Genomic DNA, 19,282 nt, shown 5'->3' on the forward strand with positions numbered 1-19,282 from the left:
GAGGTATGAGTTTCTCCACCCTATTAGATACATGACATCCTTTTTTTCAAAAACGGCTTTGTAATTGGGGTTGTAAATTGAATGAAGTAATCTAACCAGCAGCACACCACAACCTCCTTCCAAAGTCACCTGTGCCGCAAGTTGTAAGCTCAGCTACATGTTGAAAGTGCCTTTCTTTGTATTTTGAATTATTACAGCGCAGTTTCATGGAGCTTCAAGCAAAATGAATTCTCATTTTTTTTTAAATTTCAGGTGACGGTCTCAGACAATCCTGGACTGGACTACGAAACTCAATCCAATTACGTCCTGTTAATCTATGTTACAGATAATAAGGGATATTCAGACTTTGGAACACTTACAGTTTTATTAAGTGATGTTAATGAGCCCCCAAGATTCCTGGATAATCTTGCAAATGGAGGTAGGCAGAGATGTTCATAGAGTCATAGAGACATATAGTATGGAAACAGACCCTTCAGTCCAACAAGTCCATGCCGACCATCATCCCAAATTAAGCTAGTTCCACCTGCCTGCTCCTGAACCATTTCCCTGCAAAACCTTTCCTATTCATGTACTTATCCAAATGTCTTTTAAACATTGTAATTGTACCTGCATCCACCACTTCTTCTGGAATGTCCTGTACAACCTCAACATGACTTCTCAACTCCTGTACTCAAAGGACTGAGCAATGAAGGCAAGCGTGCCAAACATCCTTTTTACCACCCTGTCTATATGTGACGCAGACTTCAAACAATTATATACCTGAACTCCTAGGTCGCTCTGCTCTACAATACTACCCAGCTCCCTACCACTAATTGTATAAGCCCTATCCTTGCTTGTTGTACCAAAATGTAATACCTCTCATTTATCAAGATTGAGCTCCATTTGCCATTTTTCAGCCCATTGACCCTTTGATTAAGATCTCTTTGTAATCTTAGAAAACCTTCTTCACTTCAGGGAGGAAAAAAGCTTGAAGGGAGCAAAGTTCTTGAAGAGTTGCCCAATCAGAGAGTGATTTCTGAGTCACATGTTTCAAAAACAAGAGAGCATGAGTAGTTTTCTTCAATAGTGCTGTTGTCACAACGTCACATGCTGAAAATCAATTCCCACAATTCCCAGAGAGGTCACAAATATGAAAAGGTTTAGTCAAACTGTCCAAAGTCCCTGGTCTATCCAGCTGATGATTCTCGGGTTAAAAGAAAACGCTCCCTAGGTTTCTATACTTATAAAAATAACTGTTTATTTTGAATTGCTACCCTATAACTCTCTATAACTTAAGCCTCTGCCCCTTTTAGAACATTCCCCCTTCACAAACAGACAGGCACAAAGTCAAAGAGTGTGGTGCTGGAAAAGCACAGCCAGTCAGGCAGCATCTGACAAGGAGGAGAGTCAATATTTCGAGCAATAGCTCTCCATCAGAAATGTGTAGAGCTTTTGTCCGAATCATTGATTCTCCTGCTCCTCTCATGCTGCCTGACCTGCTGTGTTTTTCCAGCACCACACTTTTTGACTCTGATCTCCAGCATCTGCCGCCCTCACTTTCTCCCAGACAGACACAAAGTGGCAGGCATACACGAATGTTAAGAGTGGAAAATGAAAACAAAACAGGAAAATACAATTCAATAATACCAGAAGGCACAAGTCGATGGGTTTTTGTTTTTGCTTTTTGTTTTCAATTCCATTTATTCTTTGCTGTTGACACAAGGTTGTTTGTTCGCTGTCCCCCGTTTGCAGTTACTGGTTGAGAATTCATCTTTGAAAACATTTTATTCCTTCTTCATCAAGGTTAGGGTTAGAGAAAGGTGACAGGCAAGTGTTATGGGAGACTTTCTGGTACCATCACACAGGACACAGAGACACACACAGAATGATTTTGATGCTTCCTCTTTGTCGGCTAGAGGTTCCTCTCTTGACCTGGTTCCATGCAGCAGTGGTCACCTAGTCAAGAAGTAATCAAAATCTTATCATCAAGCAATTGCCCCTCTTGTTCAGAACCCATAGAATCCATGGTGTCTGCTCTTCATAGAATCATAGAATCCCTAAAATGTGAAAGCAGGCTATTTGGCCCATTTAAATACACCAAACCTCCAAAGAGCAAACCCCTACCCAATCCCTGTAACCCTGCATTTCCCTTGGCTTATCCCCCTAGCCTACACATCCCTGAACACAATGGGGTAATTTAGCATAACCAATCCACCTAACCTGCACATCTTTGGACTATGGGAGGAAACCTGAGCACCCGGAGGAAACCCATGCAGACGGAGGGCAAATGTGCAAACTCCACACAGACAGTTACCAGAGGCTGGAATCAAACCCAAGTTTTGCTCTCACTGTTGCAGGAGAAATACAACATGATACACAACTCACAATGTAAGCATGATAGTTAAAACAGCAGCCATCTCCTTGCAGAATCTCATTGGCCTAAAACATCTTTCAGTCCACAGTCTAAAACCAAAGGAAATAAAAATGTGGTCTTTGCATGCCTCTCCCGTCAGGGTGCAATTTCAAACATGTGTTACATAACAATAAGACAACAAGAAAAATGAGACTTGCATCCTCACTCTCCCCTTATACAAGTCTTGGAGAACTTCTTTATCATTGAGAAAATTAGAAGGAATTGCACGAATGATGTGAGCATGCAGGTAGGCAATAAGTAAGTGAGCACTCAGAGAGCACCCTGAGTTGCAGCCTAGTGAGCTGGTACCTATCCTTGCTTACAGAGTGTCCCCACTGCAACCCCTCAGTCTGCAGCTAGGCCTAGACATGTGGAGGAGCAGATGCATTGGAGAAAAGGTCTGATGGCCGACTGGTGGCAGTGTCTATAGGAGCGTTGGATGGGGGAAAGGAGGGACGGAACCCAGCCCCTTTGCTGCAGCCCCGAAGTGGTTGTGGGAGTGTGGCGGCAGAGGCCGTTAGAGAGACACTAGCCGATGCCATTTCTGATACAAGCGACATGCACTGGTGAATGTTGCTGCTGTTTGGTTAATAGGACTGTAAGGACATCACTTCAACCTCAAAGCTGCTACCAATCAAGGCATTACCTTTCACTTGGCAGCATGAGTTATAAATGTGATAGTATTATTCAGAACTTGTTGTAAATGTGATAGTATTATTCAGAACTTGTTGTAAGTACCTGTTATTTTTGATATAAAAGATATACAACAGAGCAGACTTAAAACATTCTTTACCCAACAGTTTTTTTGATGGCTGTGAAGAGCTTTAACATTGTTTCATGCTCATAATCACCAAACTGAAAAGCAGTGTTGGAATTTCTGGAGCTTGGGAAAGGTGCCGCATAAATTTAGTTCTTTCTTTCACACAACAGATAGTTCAGGACTAGCGTGGTAGCTAAGATCTACTGAGAAAGTTGCAAACGTAATTTCAGAAAAAGGGAACTGCTGTTGCTTTCACTTAATTTATTTACTGCAGGCAGTCAAGTGGAAACGGAAAAATGGGTTGAACTAAGATGAACTCCAGGTATAAAAATATAAAGTGCTGTTGAAACTCAGCAGGTCTGGCAGCATCTGAGGCTAGAGAAACAGAGATAATGTTCTGAGTACAATGACATTTATTTGGCATTCTGAAGAAATCATTGGATGCATAATGTTAACTGTGTTTGTTTCCCCTTAGATGTTGCCAGATTTGCTGAGTTTCTCCAGCACTTTCTTTTTCAAATCTCCAGCATCCATGGTATTTTGCTGTTATTTGAGTGAACGCTGCAGATGGTTCTTGTCATAATAATAGGAAAGAAAGGGAAAGATTCTGCAATAATCTGGAATTTATCATGCTATTTTTACTCAGACTATAGGGCTCTGAGTCAGGTGAGTTGAGGATTTTATTCTTGACTGGCTTGCAGTCCTTTTAAAGTACAGAGGAAATTCTAACCAGGTGCAAATGCTGTTTCTTTGTTGAGACTTAAGCCAAAACCTTTTTGACCTCCAAAGATAGTCATTAAGATGGACAATTGTGGGTGCTCTACTGCTTCACTTTAATTCCACATACCTGCCTCAATCATATCTCTCTCAATCTTTCTCACTCACATTCAGTCTATCACATCCACATTGACTCTCTGAGCATTTTAACCTAGTGCCAATACAGAATTATCCAATATGCTCACAAATGCCTCAACTGAACCTGTTTGCACTACAGTTCCTGGCAGTGCATTCCATACCTTGACTACTTGCTGTGTAAAAAAGATTTTCATCAACACACTTTTGCAAAACACTTTAAAACTATGTCCTCATGTTCTCATTCAGTTTACAAATTGGAACAGTTTCTGTCTATCAATTCTGTCCAGACTTATGTGGTTTTGAAAACTTTTATCAAATCTCTTCTTAGCTTTCTCCTCTCCAAAGAAAACACAGCCTCCTACACTCCAATCTTTCCCCATCACTGAAGGGTCTGAACTATTCCTATAAATCTCTACTGAACTCTCTCCAATGCATTCATATCTTTTCTAAAATGTCGTCCCAAAACTAGACACAATACTCTAGCTGATGATAAACCTAGTGTATTATATCAGTTCATTGTACCTTTCCTGCTCCTGTGCATTACTGTATTTCCCTAATAATATGAAGCCTAGAATTATGCATGCCTTATTAACAGCTCTCTCTATCCGTCCCCTTTTCTAACTTGTGCACATTTACACCCAGGTCTTTCTGCTCCTGCACATCCTTTAGAACAGTACCCTTTATTTTATTCTGTCTCTCTAGGTTATCTGTACAAATGTGCATTACTTCACACTTTTCCATATTGAAATTCATCTGCCACCTATCTATACATTCCATGAATGTCTTTTTGAAGTTCTATGTTGTTCTCCTCAGTTTGTAATTATGCCAAGTCTAGCAAATTTTGAAATTGTCCCCTGCGCACCAAAATCTAGACATCCTGTACATCATGGAAAGCAAAGGTCATAATACTGACCCTGGGGAACACTATCACAAACCTTCTTCCAGTCCAAAAACTACCCATAAACTGTAACTCTATTTCCTATCCTTGAGCCAATTTTGTATCCACTTTGCTATTTCCTCTTTTATTGCTTGATCTCTGACCCTCTTCACAAGTTTATTGTGTGATATTGTATTGAACACCTTTAATAACTCCATGTACATTATATCAATTGCCTCATCAAACCTTTCCTTACCTCTTCAGATTAGATCTTTGCCATTGAACCTGCCACCAAAATAAACGGACTCACTACTAAATGAAGTTGAAAAGATTCCAATGCCTTAATGAAAAAAGACACAAGTTGGTACAGTACAAGAATGCAACAGACACAGAGATCAAGAGAACATAATAGTAATCTATGCCCTTGTAGCAACATTTCTACTCGAATGTCACTCTGCTAAAGAAATTTCTTGCATAACGTTTTTGCGTGTTAAAAAGGGCTGTGTTAACTGGTCCAACAATATCTGTATCCATAAGAACACATTAATGTGATCATTTATTTTGTATTACTTCACAGTTGTATATGTTGACTTTCTGGAGAATTTAGCAGTTGGTGCAATTATATACGAAGTTCAAGCAATTGATCCTGACAGGGATGACAATATTCTTTCTGTAAGTAACTTCTGAAATAGATAAACCAATGGCAACAAGTAAAGAGGGCATACTTAGTAAAACACCTCTACCAGGCTGTGTTAGCCCAACATTATTATAATAATGTGAGTTTTCTTTCAGGATGTTCCCTGCCTGGTTGACACTCTGCAAAAACAGAGTTGTAAAAATCAATCCTTTTCTTTTAAAAAACTTCCATCTTACTAAAGAGGCTTCAGGCTAATGCACATTCAATAAGCTGCTCTGACTACTGCTCACATTTTTACAGCTGTGACAAACTCCACCACAGCAGCTGAGACATTTCTCAACATTCTGAAATAATCAACAACATTCTAAGTCAATCAACCCACAATGTTTTTAAAATAAAATCAGTTTCTGGTTATTTCTGCTGGAAAATGATGGGAAGGATCATGGTTTGTAATATGGAATATTAAGACCAATTGCATCATAGTCAATCAGTTGTGATCAGCCAGATCAGTACAAAGCTAATGCTCTCTCCCTGGCCTGTTGGACTCAGGACCACAGTATTTTGCCCGCTGGGGGATAGCAGAGCTCCACAATAAAACATCAAGGCCATTTCAAAGACAGAAGTACACATTAAAATAGGCTTTGCTGCAGTTTGTTATATAAATTTAATCAAAAACTGTTGATTAACAACTCTTCAGTTGGAGCCACTTATCAACATGGTAACTCCCCTTTTCAAAAAAGTTTTTCAAAAGAGTAGCAACTCTCTTCTTTCAATATAAAGACTTATTTGCCGTAAGGTTATGCTTATATTTTAAGAAGAATATAAACACAGGATACATCCAAGAACAAGTAATAGTGTTTAAATTACTACTTCCCCATTATTCAACATCTGATGCAAATTCATTTCTCTCTTGCCCAATTTCAGATTTTAAATGCTATCTTGTGATAGCAACAACTGAAGAACATAGAACATAGGACAGTGATACAATTACTAACTTGCTATATAAGCTAGTAATGATGATGAGAACAAACCACAATACAGTACAGCTCAGAAAGGGCTCGGTTTCTAAAATATGCTGCTACACATTGATCTGTAAAGGCTCTTCACATCTTCAGAGGTTTGAGGTTGGCTAGTTCTTAGCTGTTTTCTAGATTCCTTTGTTTCTAGCGTGCAATGAAGAGCTCTTCCTAGTTTCAGACATTCTCAATGTCCAATTGCACTAACATTTAGATGAATTCAACTGGCTCAGTGGTTAGAACTGCTGCCCCACAGCGCCAGGGACCCGGGTTCGATTCCAGCCTTGGAAGACTGTCTGTGTAAAGAAGGCACATTCTGCTCATGTCTGTGTGGGTTCCCTCTAGGTGCAATGTTTTCCTCCCACAATCCAAAGATATTCAGATGAGGTGGGTTGGTCATGCTAAAATGCCAGTGGTGACCAGAGATGTGCAGGTGGATTAGCCATGGGGAAAAATTGCAGGATTATAAGATAGGATGTGTGGGTGTGATACTCTTCGGAGGGTCAGAGTGAACTTGGTGGGCCATATAGCTTATTTCCATACTGTAGGGATTCTTTGATGATGATTTATATTGGGACTTAATTAGTAGTCCTTGCCTGATCCCTCAGAGATTGATGATTTGGAGAAGCTGGTGTTGGACTGGGGTGGACAAAGTTAAAAATCACATGAGATTTTTTCAGTAAATCATTTCAGTTGCATGACACTGATCTTTTGCTATAAATTCTGTATTGTATGATCTTATACTCCACAGCCACCTGATGAAAGAGCAGCTCTCTGAAAGCCAGTGCCTCCAAACAAACCTGCTGGACTATAACCTGGTGTTGCGTGATTTTTAAATCAGAGATTTAAACATAGCGAATTCCACTCCCACACCAGGGTCTCCAGCATCAGCTGTTTTCAACCTTTTGCATCGCCTGTATCACATGTCACTTTTTGACAAAATCCCTGGTCCCACAAGGATAAAAATGAAATGTCATTATTTTTTCTCTAAGGAATGCATTTTTAAATTTACATTAACATAAAATTAACAATTTTTGGACATTTTAATGACTTAAAAATTGCAGTATTTTGCTGAGAACAAGTTTTATTGCGAAATTGTGAATAAAACAAACCAGATAATGATTTAATCATTAGTGAGAAGCATGAGTTGCAATTCATTGGCAAGTATTTCAGCTCCCCAGCTGGTCGACATTCGCTTCCCACCAGTGGGAAACATCATTCCCATTGGTTGAGAAACTCCATCTTAAATAACACCAAGTGTGAATGTATTATTAAGTAAAAAAGCGGAAGAATAAGGTAGATTTGTTATATATTTACATTATTGATAAATAAATGTAGAACTCACTGGTTCATCCCAGAAGCTAATCAAGTACTTTCGCTTTATTTCAGTACTCAGTAAACTCCTCTTTGGTTACTATTCATCCCAGTGGGAAAAGTGGGGCAATTCTTGCAGCAAGACCATTTCATTATGAAGAAGATTTTCACAGGTAGCAATCTTTTTCCAATCCCTTTCAAAATTGCCTTCATTTTGTTAACCTTCTTGCAATTTAATATTTGGATTATTGCTTTATGTTTTTACAGATTCATTGTGTTAGTGACTGTGAAGGACACAATAGGTAATAGCATCTCTGGGATTGTGGTGGTTACTTTAATTGACACAAATGACAATTGGCCCATCTTTAAGCTGTAAGTACATTGAAGAAAATAGATCTATCTTGTGTTTTTAAAAAAAGCCTGTATCAGGGCAGATGCAGTTTGAGGAAAGCAGTGAAAATAAAATCATCATAAAATCAAGAAAATACTTAACATTCACAGATCAATTAGTGTCTCTGAAAAGGATATGCTATAATTCTAAAGTATCATTTCCAATGGAGAGAGACTTTTTGAACATTAACCTGTCATTCTGCTTCAAATTGATGAGCTGCATATTTTCGCCAATTGACATTTATATTTCAGATGATTTTCATTTGGAAAAGAAATTCTTTCTTGGGATGTTGGCAAGACTGACATTACTTGCTCAAATCCCCTTGTTGCCCTGCTTGAGGTGGTGGGGCCCTGCCTGATGAGCTGCAGGTCCTAGGCCTGTTGCAGATGAGTTTCTTGCTGGAACTCCTCAGGGGAAAGTTAGGAGTAAATCTCATTGACATAAAAGTGGGCAAGAGATTTCCTTCCCTAAAGGACATTAATTAATCACTTGGCTTGCTCCAACAACTCAAAAGATTCATGATGACTTTCACAAATGCTAGCTTTTGATTGTAGCATAACACAAACTTTCATACTCCATTTTCAACTTTCCTTTTGATTTTTTTAAAAAAGTAAAACAACTTCTGAAATGTTTACCTTACGCTTTGGATGTAACTTCAGACAAATGCATTTTTTCTGAACTGACACCATGTGAAACATTGTATTTTGGATTCCTTGGATCTATTCCAGAAATGAAACAATATTTGAAATGTCGGAAGAAACACCCCCAAATTCAGTAATCGGAAAAGTTACAGACCATGGTTTGGATGAAGATGGTGTATTAAGCAGTTTGATTTATGTTATGAGCACTACAAATCAATACTTCACTATTAACTCAGGTATGTGAAATGCAAGTTGAACCATTCTCCATTACAACACAAACAAGGCTTAGCATCTAAAAAATGTGCCATCTACTTAGGAGCTGCAAACATGCAGAAACTATAGGCCTGATGAAAGGACAGGAGTTTAAGAGCAGCTTAAGAACTAGGGAACTCTGTAAAAGTTTGGTTAGGCCACGGCTAGATTATGGTGTACAGTTCTGGAATCCATATTATAGGATGGATATGGCTGGTCAGGAAAGAGTGGAAAGGGGTTTCACTAGGATGTTACCTGGCTTGGAAAGTTTCAGTTATGAGGAGGGATTGGACAGACTAGTGTTGTATTCCTTTTCCTTAGGACACAGGAGGTTGAGAGGGAACATGATTCGGATGTATAAAATTAGGAGGAGCATAGATATGATAAATAGGAAGAAACATTTCCCATGATGCAGGGATCAATGAACAGGAAGCACAGAGTTAAGGTAAGGGACAGAGGTTTTAGGGAGAGACTAGTTCACCCAGAAGGTGGTGAGAATCTGGAAGTCACTACCTATAAGGGTGGTAGAGACAGAAACCCTCATAACATTTAAGAAATGCCAAGGCAATGTGCTGGAACATGGGATTAGAACAATGTGGCATTTCAATCAGCATGGATGTGGTGGATCAAAGGGCCTTCTTCTGTCTTGTACATCTGTATGGCTCTATGGCACTAAGGAAATTTACCATTCAAAACACAAACGTCTTCCATAGGATAAACTCCAACAATTTGATTATTAACATACCCTTGGACGTCTGCTTCTTGACATGGCATGTGCTCTTACATGCAATGAAAACAATTTTATGCCTTCCTTAACTATATGAAAAAGAGAAAAGTCTACATATTAATGCCAAGTTCACAGTTTATTACTTTCAAATTACGCCAAAGAATCTGCATCAATCACACAAGACCCACAACCACTTCCATTTAGAAGGACAAGAGCAGTAGATACATGGGAACACCTGCAAGGTCTCCTCCAAGGCACTCACCATTCTTACTTTTGTCATTCTTTTACTGTTGCTGGGTCAAAATACTGGAATTCCCTCCCTAACAGCATTGTGGGTCTACCTATAGCCATCACCTTCTCAAGGATAGTTAGGGCCAGGTACTAAATGCTGGCCAGCCAGTAAACCCACATCCCACAAGTGAATAAAAGATAATCGAAAGAAAGCAATATCTACAAGGAGATTGAAGAGCATTCTACAATGTAAGATTAGTGCAATAAACAGGGTCATGTTACTCAAGAATAAAAGATTTTGCAATCTTTATGATGCATCACAGGAGTATCAGTAGGATGTCAGAAGGTTTTTTATTATCCCCTATAACTGCCATAGTCACATTTGAGTGACATCAGGCTGCTTTGACACTGCAATGAGGGAAGGGAATGGAGTCCATAGAAATAGATCCTGCTCCAGTGGGAATAATTCATAATCATTGTTTCATTTTTTTTATTGCCAAAAATCTTTGTAAGCTTGAAAAGCAAAATATTATCCTCAATACTGACCATTTGTTTCTTATTGTAGTCACAGGTGAACTGATTGTGTCAGCAATAATTGACAGAGACAGTAGCCCTTTCCGGACTGTTTCAACTCAACAGTTTGAAGTTGTTGCTAAAGACAGCCTTTCTGGACGGCATGCAGCTTCAATGACAGTAATAGTTATCATAAGAGACATCAACGATAACCAGCCCTTCTGTTTCCCACATGCACACAGGTATCTTGTGATTAATTATTATGTTTCTGTAAATACTTGTGAATCCAGAAGGTTTCAACTTAGTGACGATATATCCCACTGCACAATGGGGAATGAACCATTTACACAGTGAGAAAGATTTGTTCTTGGTACTTTGTGTGGCAGATTAGAATGGACTCCCAGCTATGTTACATGATATAGTTTAATGAAGTTTTTTTGCTTTAAGATTACAACACTAAAAAAGGGCTGGGCTTGTACTGAGAGGCAAGATACTGAAGAACACTGGTGTCTCTGCTATTGTGGAACTGAGACTTGGAAGAATGTGGCTGCTCTACATTACTGAAGTGATGTTGTTGTAGTCAGGTCTTTTTAAGATTACTTTTAATTAAATATTCTAAATCAGAAGTCACATGATACCAGGTTATAATCCAACAGGTTATTTGAACTCACAAGCTTTTAATGCGCTGCTCCTCCATCAGATGACAAAGCTGCAGCACTCTGAAAACTTGTGATTTCTAATGAACCAGTTTGACTATAACCTAGTGTTGTGTGACTTCTGATTTTGTCCATCCCAGGCCAACACCGGCACCTCCACATCTTAAATATTCGAGGAATGATTCACACTCTTAGACCTAACAAAGTCTACAAAGTCGGATTTTTTCTGAGGAGTATTTCCTATCATCTAATCTCTTGTGTCACTACTGACATAGCTCACTACACAAACAAAAGCAAACTACTCTAGATGCTGAAGATCTGAAACAAAAACAAAAACTGCTGGAGCAACTCTGCAGGTCTGGCAGCATCTCTGGAGAGAAAACAAAGTTAAGACATTGAGTCCAGGCACCTTTCTTCAAAACTTTCTTTGAAACATTAACTCTACTCTCTCTCCACAGATGTTGCCAGACCTGCAGAGTTTCTCCAGCATTTTCTGTTTTTGTAGTTCACTATATGTATGTACCCTTTGTGTACAGTCTGTCCCCAACAAAATCATTAGCCTACCTAGCACATGGTGTGATACAAGGACACCAAAACAACACATGCATGCCTTCACATTGAAAAGAATTTTGTAGTCATTTAAAAATTTTAGCCCTGGTAGTGGGGGAAGTAGTGATGGAGGTGAATATATTACATTCAGAGTGAACTTCTATCAAACAATGAGGTCTGTTATCAATGTGGATACATAATGGGACTAATCACCCATATTATTGGATGTTCAGGCATTTTCTTTTCATCTTTGCATGGTACCCCATCATGCTGACCAGTTGTGCACTCGCTGTGCTATAGAAGACCAAGGAAATTATTCAGATGAAAACAACATACTTTCAGAATGTCTGAATGATGCTTCCATTGTTTAATGCCCTTATAAAGTAGATACTGGCTGTTAGCTTGTTCAGCCAGGTTGGATCATCAGTATGCTTTTGGTTTCACCACCGGGTAATTCATAAGGACGTAAGAACTCGAAGCAGGAGTAGGCCATCTGGCCCTTTGAGCCTGCCCCGCCATTCAATAAGATCATGGCTGATCTTTTCATGGCCTCAGCTCCACTTAACCGCCCACTCACCATAATCTTTAATTCCTTCATTGTTCAAGAAAAGTCTATCTGAGCTTTAAAAACATTTAGTGAAGTAGTGTCAACTACTTCACTGGGCAAGGAATTCTATAGATTTACAATCCTCTGGGTGAAGAAGTTCCTTCTCAATTCAGTCCTAAATCTGCTTGTCCTAGTTTCACTTTCCAGTGGAAACACCTTCTCTATGTCTACTTTATATATTCCTTTCATAATTTAATACATTTCTATAAAATCCCACCTCATTCTTCTAAATTCCAATGATTATAATCCCAGTTTACTCAGTCTCTCCTCAGAAGCCAACCCCCCTCAACTCCAAAATCAAACTAGTGAACATCCTCTGCATCCCTGCCAGTACCTTCTTGCTCAGGTAAGGAGGCCAAAACTGCGTGCAGTACTCCAGGTGTGGCCTCACCAGCAGTCTGTACAGCTGCAATATAACCTCCTTGCTTTTAAACTCAACCCCTTTAGCAATGAAGGACAACATTCCATTTGCCTTAATTACCTGTTGTACTTGCAGACCAACCTTCTGTGATTCAGGCACAAGGACACCCAGGTACCTCTACACGGCAGCACGTTGCATTTCTTTTAACCATTCAAGTAATAGTCCTTTTTACTGTCTGATTACAATGTCTCATTGAATTTTCATCCCATCTTGAAAAACAACAAAAACAAATTGCATTTGTTTAGCCATCCCCTCTGATGTGCTAAGACATCACTCGGGAACTTACAGGACCATCCATCAAGCAAGGTTTGACACCAAGCCATATAGGGAGATATGAGAACAAATTGTCGGAAGCCTGCTCAAAGGAGGTCAGTTTTAAGGAGCATCCTAAAAGGAGCATAACATGATAGAATGGTTTACAGGGAGTATCCAGACAACAAGGGCACAGCCAGAGAGGAACAAAGGATTTGCTCGCTGAGCTGGAAGGTTCGTTTCTGGACGTTTCATCACTGTGCTGTGTAGCATCTTCGGTGGGCCTCCGAGTTAAGTGTTGGTGGTTTGGCCTGCTTTCTATTTATATGTTTGGGTTTCCTTGGGTTGGTGATGTCATTTCCTGTGGTGGCATCATTTCCGGTGGTGATGTCATTTTCTGTTCTTTTTATTAGGGGGTGGTAAATGGGATCCAGGTCAATGTGTTTGTTGATAGTGTTTCAGTTGGTCCACTATGTGGTGGACACCTTTGTCATCACTAAACAAAACAAATTCGAGGAAACCTTCAAGACCATCAATAATACCCTTTATTGGCATAAAATTCACCAGAGAGGAGGAAAACAATAACAAACTGCCATTCCTAGATGTCCCAATAGAGTGACCAGCCAGTGGGAACTTCTAACCAGCGTTTACAAGAAAACAATACATATGGACCAAATATTGAACTCCAGAAGCAATCATCCCAACATGTTAGGTGCATTAGTCAGAGGGAAAAAAATGGGTCTGGATGGGTTACTCTTCGGAGGGTCGGTGTGGACTTGTTGGGCCGAAGGGCCTGGTTCCACACTGTAGGGAATCTAATCTAATCTAATCAAAGGAATCAGGAAAGGGCAGTGTCCAGAACTGAAGGAAATCAGAGCTGTCAGAGAGTTGTGGGCTGGAGGACATTGCAGCAATTGGAAGGGGTCAAGATCATGGGAAATGTTTCGACAAGGATGAGAATGTTAAAATTGAGCTGTTAGTGATCTTCAAACCAACATTGGTGAATAAACCCAAAAGTGAAGGATGAAATAGACTTTGACTATGTAGAATTTAAGCAATGCCTTTTAACAGCTAATGACTTTAAGTTTTGTATCCAAGTACTCACTGCACACATTGGATAAACAGCAGGAGCATTGTTAATGTGAGTTAAATTGCTAATGTGATAAGTTAAACAAAGCAATCAGCCAAGAGTTCCATTGGAGCATAAAGAGGAGGGGTCAACCCACTACCTGTATAATGGGGTCACCTTACTTTCCAAGATCCCAACACAGACTGCAAGATTCACACTTCTGTGAGTGTGCCACAAATGAATTTTTGCCGTAGCAGCAACCGAACTTTCTAGATTAATGCAAACATTGAACCAAAAAGGCAATCAGTGAAATTTCAAACCTCACTTCTGACCATTAAATTCTGCCTCAGTATTTTTGCTTGGGTTTCCTGTTTTCAGCCTGCAGAGTTAACCATCACTTGTGAGCTCGAACTTTTGATATGCTTTGGGAAATCTGATGGATCTTGTACACTAGCACAAAGCTTAGAACATAGAACATAGAAGAATACAGGCCCTTCGGCCCTTGATGTTGCACCGATCCAAGCCCACCTAACCTACACTAGCCCACTATCCTCCATATGCCTATCCAATGCCCGCTTAAATGCCCATAATGAGGGAGAGTCCACCACTGCTACTGGCAGGGCATTCCATGAACTCACGACTCGCTGAGTAAAGAACCTACCCCTAACATCTGTCCTATACCTACCCCCCCTTAATTTAAAGCTATGCCCCCTTGTAATAGCTGACTCCATACGTGGAAAAAGATTCTCACTGTCGACCCTATCTAAACCCCTAATCATCTTGTACACCTCTATCAAGTCACCCCTAAACCTTCTTTTCTCCAATGAAAACAACCCCAAGTGCCTCAGCCTTTCCTCATACAATCTTTCTACCATACCAGGCAACATCCTGGTAAACCTCCTCTGCACCCGTTCCAGTGACTCCACATCCTTCCTATAATATGGCGACCAAAACTGCACACAATACTCCAGATGCGGCCGCACCAGCGTCTTATACAACTGCAACATGACCTCAGTACTCCGGAACTCAATTCCTCTACCAATAAAAGCCAGTACGTCATATGCCTTCTTCACCGCACTATTTACCTGGGTGGCAACTTTCAAAGATGTGTGTACATGGACACCAAGATCCCTCTGCTCATCCACACTACCAAGTATCCGACCATTATCCCAGTACCCCATCTTTTTATTACTCTTAACAAAGTGAATCACCTCACACTTAGCTACATTGAACTCCATTTGCCACCTTTCTGCCCAGTTCTGCAGCTTATCTATATCCCGCTGTAACCTGCCATATCCTTCCTCACTGTCAACAACTCCTCCGACTTTCGTATCATCCGCAAACTTGCTCACCCAACCTTCTAACCCCTCCTCCAGGTCATTTATAAAAATGACAAACAGCAATGGTCCCAAAACAGATCCTTGCGGAACACCGCTAGTGACGGCACTCCAAGATGAACCTTTGCCATCAACTACTACCCTCTGTCTTCTTCCAGCCAGCCAACTCCTAATCCAAACCTCCAACTCACCCTCAATGCCATACCTCTGTATTTTTTGCAGTAGTCTACCATGGGGAACCTTATCAAACACCTTACTAAAATCCATATATACCACATCTACCGCTTTCCCCTCGTCCACCTCCTTAGTCACCTTCTCAAAGAATTCAATAAGGTTTGTGAGGCACGACCTGCCCTTCACAAAACCATGCTGACTATCCTTGATCACATTATTCCTATCCAGATGTTCATAAATCCTATCCCTTACAATTCTCTCTAAGATTTTGCCCACAACAGAAGTGAGACTCACTGGCCTATAGTTACTAGGGTTATCCCTACTCCCCTTCTTGAACAAGGGAACCACATTTGCTAGCCTCCAATCTTCTGGCACTACTCCTGTAGACAACGAGACATAAAAATCAAGGCCAATGGCTCTGCAATCTCCTCTCTTGCTTCCCAGAGAATCCTAGGATAAATGCCATCAGGCCCAGGGGACTTATCTATTTTCACCCTTTCCAGAATTTCCAACACCTCTTCTCTACATACCTCAAAGCCATCCATTCTACTTAATTGTGACTCAGTATTCACATTGACAACAATGTCCTGTTCCTGATTGAATACTGACGAAAAGTATTCATTCAGTGTCTCCCCAATCTCTTCAGCCTCCACACGCAACCTCCCACTACTATCCTTGACTGGACCTATTCCTACCCTAGTCATTCTTTTATTCCTAACATACCTATAGAAAGCCTTAGGGTTTTCCCTAATCCTACCAACTAAGGACCTTTCATGTCCCCTCCTTGCTGCTCTTAACTCTCTCTTCAGGTCCTTCCTGGCTACCTTATAACTCTCAATCACCCCAATTGAACCTTCACGCCTCATCTTTACGTAGGCCGCCCTCTTCCCTTTAACAAGGGATTCCAATTCCTTATTAAACCACGGCTCCCTCACACGACCCTTTCCTCCCTGCCTGACGGGTACATACTTATCAAGGACACTCAATAGTTGCTCCTTGAACAAGCTCCACATATCAATTATGCCCTTGCCTTGAAGCTTTCTTTTCCAAGCCACACATCCTAAGTCATGCCTCACCGCATCATAATTTCCCTGCCCCCAGCTATAACTCTTGCCCTGTAGTGCACACTTATCCCTCTCCATCACTAGAGTAAAAGTCACCGAATTGTGGTCACTGTCCCCAAAGTGCTCACCTACCTCTAATTCTAACACCGGGCCTGGTTCATTACCCAGAACCAAATCCAGTATGGTCTCACCTCTTGTTGGCCTATCTACATATTGTGTCAGGAAACCCTCCTGCACACATTGGACAAACACTGACCCATCTAACGAACTTGAGCTATAGCTTTCCCAATCAATATCAGGAAAGTTAAAGTCCCCCATAACAACCACCCTATTACTTTCACTCTTCTCTTGAATCATCCTCGCAATCCTTTCTTCTACGTTTCTAGGACTATTAGGAGGCCTGTAAAAAACTCCTAACAGGGTGAGCTCACCTTTCCTATTCCTAACCTCAGCCCAAACTACCTCAGATGGCGAGTCTTCATCCATCGTCCTTTCCACAGCTGTAATACTATCTTTGACAAGCAATGCCACACCTCCCCCTCTTTTACCCCCACCTCTGACCCTACTAAAACATTTAAACCCTGGAACCTGCAACAGCCAATCCTGTCCCTGTTCTACCCATGTCTCTGTAATAGCCACAACATCGAAGTCCCAGGTACCAACCCACGCTGCAAGTTCACCTACCTTATTTCGTATACTTCTTGCATTGAAGTATACACACTTCAAGCCACTTTCCTGTTTACAGGCACCCTCCTTTGAAATTGATGCCATGTTCCTAACCTCCCGACACTCCAGGTCCTGCACCCTAAAGCTACAGTCTGGGTTCCCATGCCCCTGCAGAGTTAGTTTAAACCACCCCCAAGAGCACTAGCAAACATCCCACCAAGGATACTGGTGCCCAAGGATACTGGTGCCCCTCAGGTTCAGGTGCAGACCATCCTGTTTATAGAGGTCCCACCTTCCCCAGAAAGAACCCCAGTTATCCAAATACCGGAATCCCTCCCTCCTGCACCATCCCTGTAGCCACGCATTTAACTGTTCTCTCTCCCTATTCCTCGACTCTCTATCACGTGGCACGGGTAACAAACCAGAGACAACAACTCTGTTCGTTCTAACTTTGAGCTTCCAACCTAGCTCCCTGAAAGCCTGCCTAACATCCTCAGCGCTCCTCCTACCTATGTCATTGGTGCCAATGTGGACCACGACTTCGGGCTGCTCCCCCTCCCCCTTAAGGACCCGGAAAACACGATCAGAGACATCACGTACCCTTGCACCTGGGAGGCAACATACCAAACGTGAGTCTCTCTCGTTCCCACAAAACCGCCTATCTGTGCCCCAAACTATCGAGTCCCCAATTACTATTGCTCTGCTCTTCTCCACCCTTCTCTTCTGAGTAACGGGGACAGGCTCCGTGCCAGAGACCTGAGCCCCGTTACTTACCGCTGGTAAGTCCCCCCCCCCACAAGTATCGAAAACGGTATACTTGTTCTTGAGGGGAACGGCCGCAGGGGGTCCCTGCACTGGCTGCTTCCTCCCAGTCCCCCTCACTGTCACCCATCTATCTGCCATCTTTGGAGTTACTACTTCCCTAAAGCTCCGATCTATGACCCCCTCTGCTTCCCGAATGATCCTAAGTTCATCCAACTCCAGCTTCTAGTCTTTATGACCTCCCCCTGAGCATTATGCCTCATTTTGTTCGGTATCTGCCATGTTTCCTTGTGCCTGGCTATACCTTATTTATAATGCTATCTACAACATAGAAAATGCTATCCAAAGACAATAAAATAAATATAAGACAAGGAAATTCATAAGGAACTCCTAATTTGGGGTTGTGTAAATACCCAACTGCTTACTTTCTCCTTTGTTTAGCATCCAGATACCAGAAATGATTGAAAAGGGTACAACAGTTGTTACCATATCCTGTGCAGATAATGATGTGGATCTTGCAAACAGCCAGTTCACTATTTCACTTCAGCCTGCTCTCAGGACTGCTGGAAGATTTGCTCTGGATGGGAAGAATAATGATACTATTGTGGTATGAGAGTTTCACTTTTCAACCTACATACTTGATAAACATCAAGTTAGCCATTCAAGGATGTAAATAGACATTCAACAGAAAAAATAAACCCAATTTCCATTTAAAAGCTACTAATTTATTTCATTTTTCCATTTAATACCAGGAAGGACTGTAATGTTAACTTTTAATTTTATTTCTTTATTTTTCCACTTATATTAAGAACAATGGTAATGGTATTGTACACTTTTCTCTGTACTCCTGTGCTTGAGTACAGGTAACAATAAAGCTTAAATCAAATTAAATAAATGATTATTACAGCCAGGCAAACCTTGCCCAATTGCTCACTGATAAATATAATTGCTTGTTTGATACTGCATCAAGGACAGGGGCTTGAATTTTCTGTAGATAAAGCAGGAGCACCTCAGTATCATTTGTGCCCAGCGTCTTTAGTTGTGGGAAGGTAGAGGATTCCAGCAGGAAGCTTGGGGGGTAGTTGGCAGAGGGTCAAAATCAGCTAGAAGATTCACAAA

General features: G+C 41.0%; 1 protein-coding gene and 1 long non-coding RNA gene across 2 annotated transcripts; both read left to right on the forward strand.

The window, feature by feature from the left end:
* Positions 1-314: 314 nt before the first annotated feature.
* On the forward strand, positions 315-8,223 carry LOC148146789 (uncharacterized). The gene is made up of 4 exons (XR_015760348.1): positions 315-418; positions 5,462-5,556; positions 7,927-8,024; positions 8,119-8,223. It is a non-coding gene; the product is annotated as an uncharacterized LOC148146789 (long non-coding RNA).
* An 818-nt stretch (positions 8,224-9,041) lies between these two features.
* Positions 9,042-18,949, forward strand: LOC148146790 (cadherin-related family member 3-like). Its single transcript, XM_087997434.1, has 3 exons — positions 9,042-9,119; positions 10,659-10,848; positions 18,605-18,949. Exons 1-3 carry the CDS (start codon positions 9,083-9,085, stop codon positions 18,774-18,776), a joined length of 399 nt encoding a protein of 132 aa, XP_087853560.1. The 5' UTR covers positions 9,042-9,082; the 3' UTR covers positions 18,777-18,949.
* Positions 18,950-19,282: the final 333 nt, after the last annotated feature.

Source organism: Chiloscyllium plagiosum, unplaced genomic scaffold (assembly GCF_037043375.1).
Source record: "Chiloscyllium plagiosum isolate Xiang-an unplaced genomic scaffold, Cpla_swu_hap1 HiC_scaffold_19, whole genome shotgun sequence".
NCBI lineage: Eukaryota > Metazoa > Chordata > Chondrichthyes > Orectolobiformes > Hemiscylliidae > Chiloscyllium > Chiloscyllium plagiosum.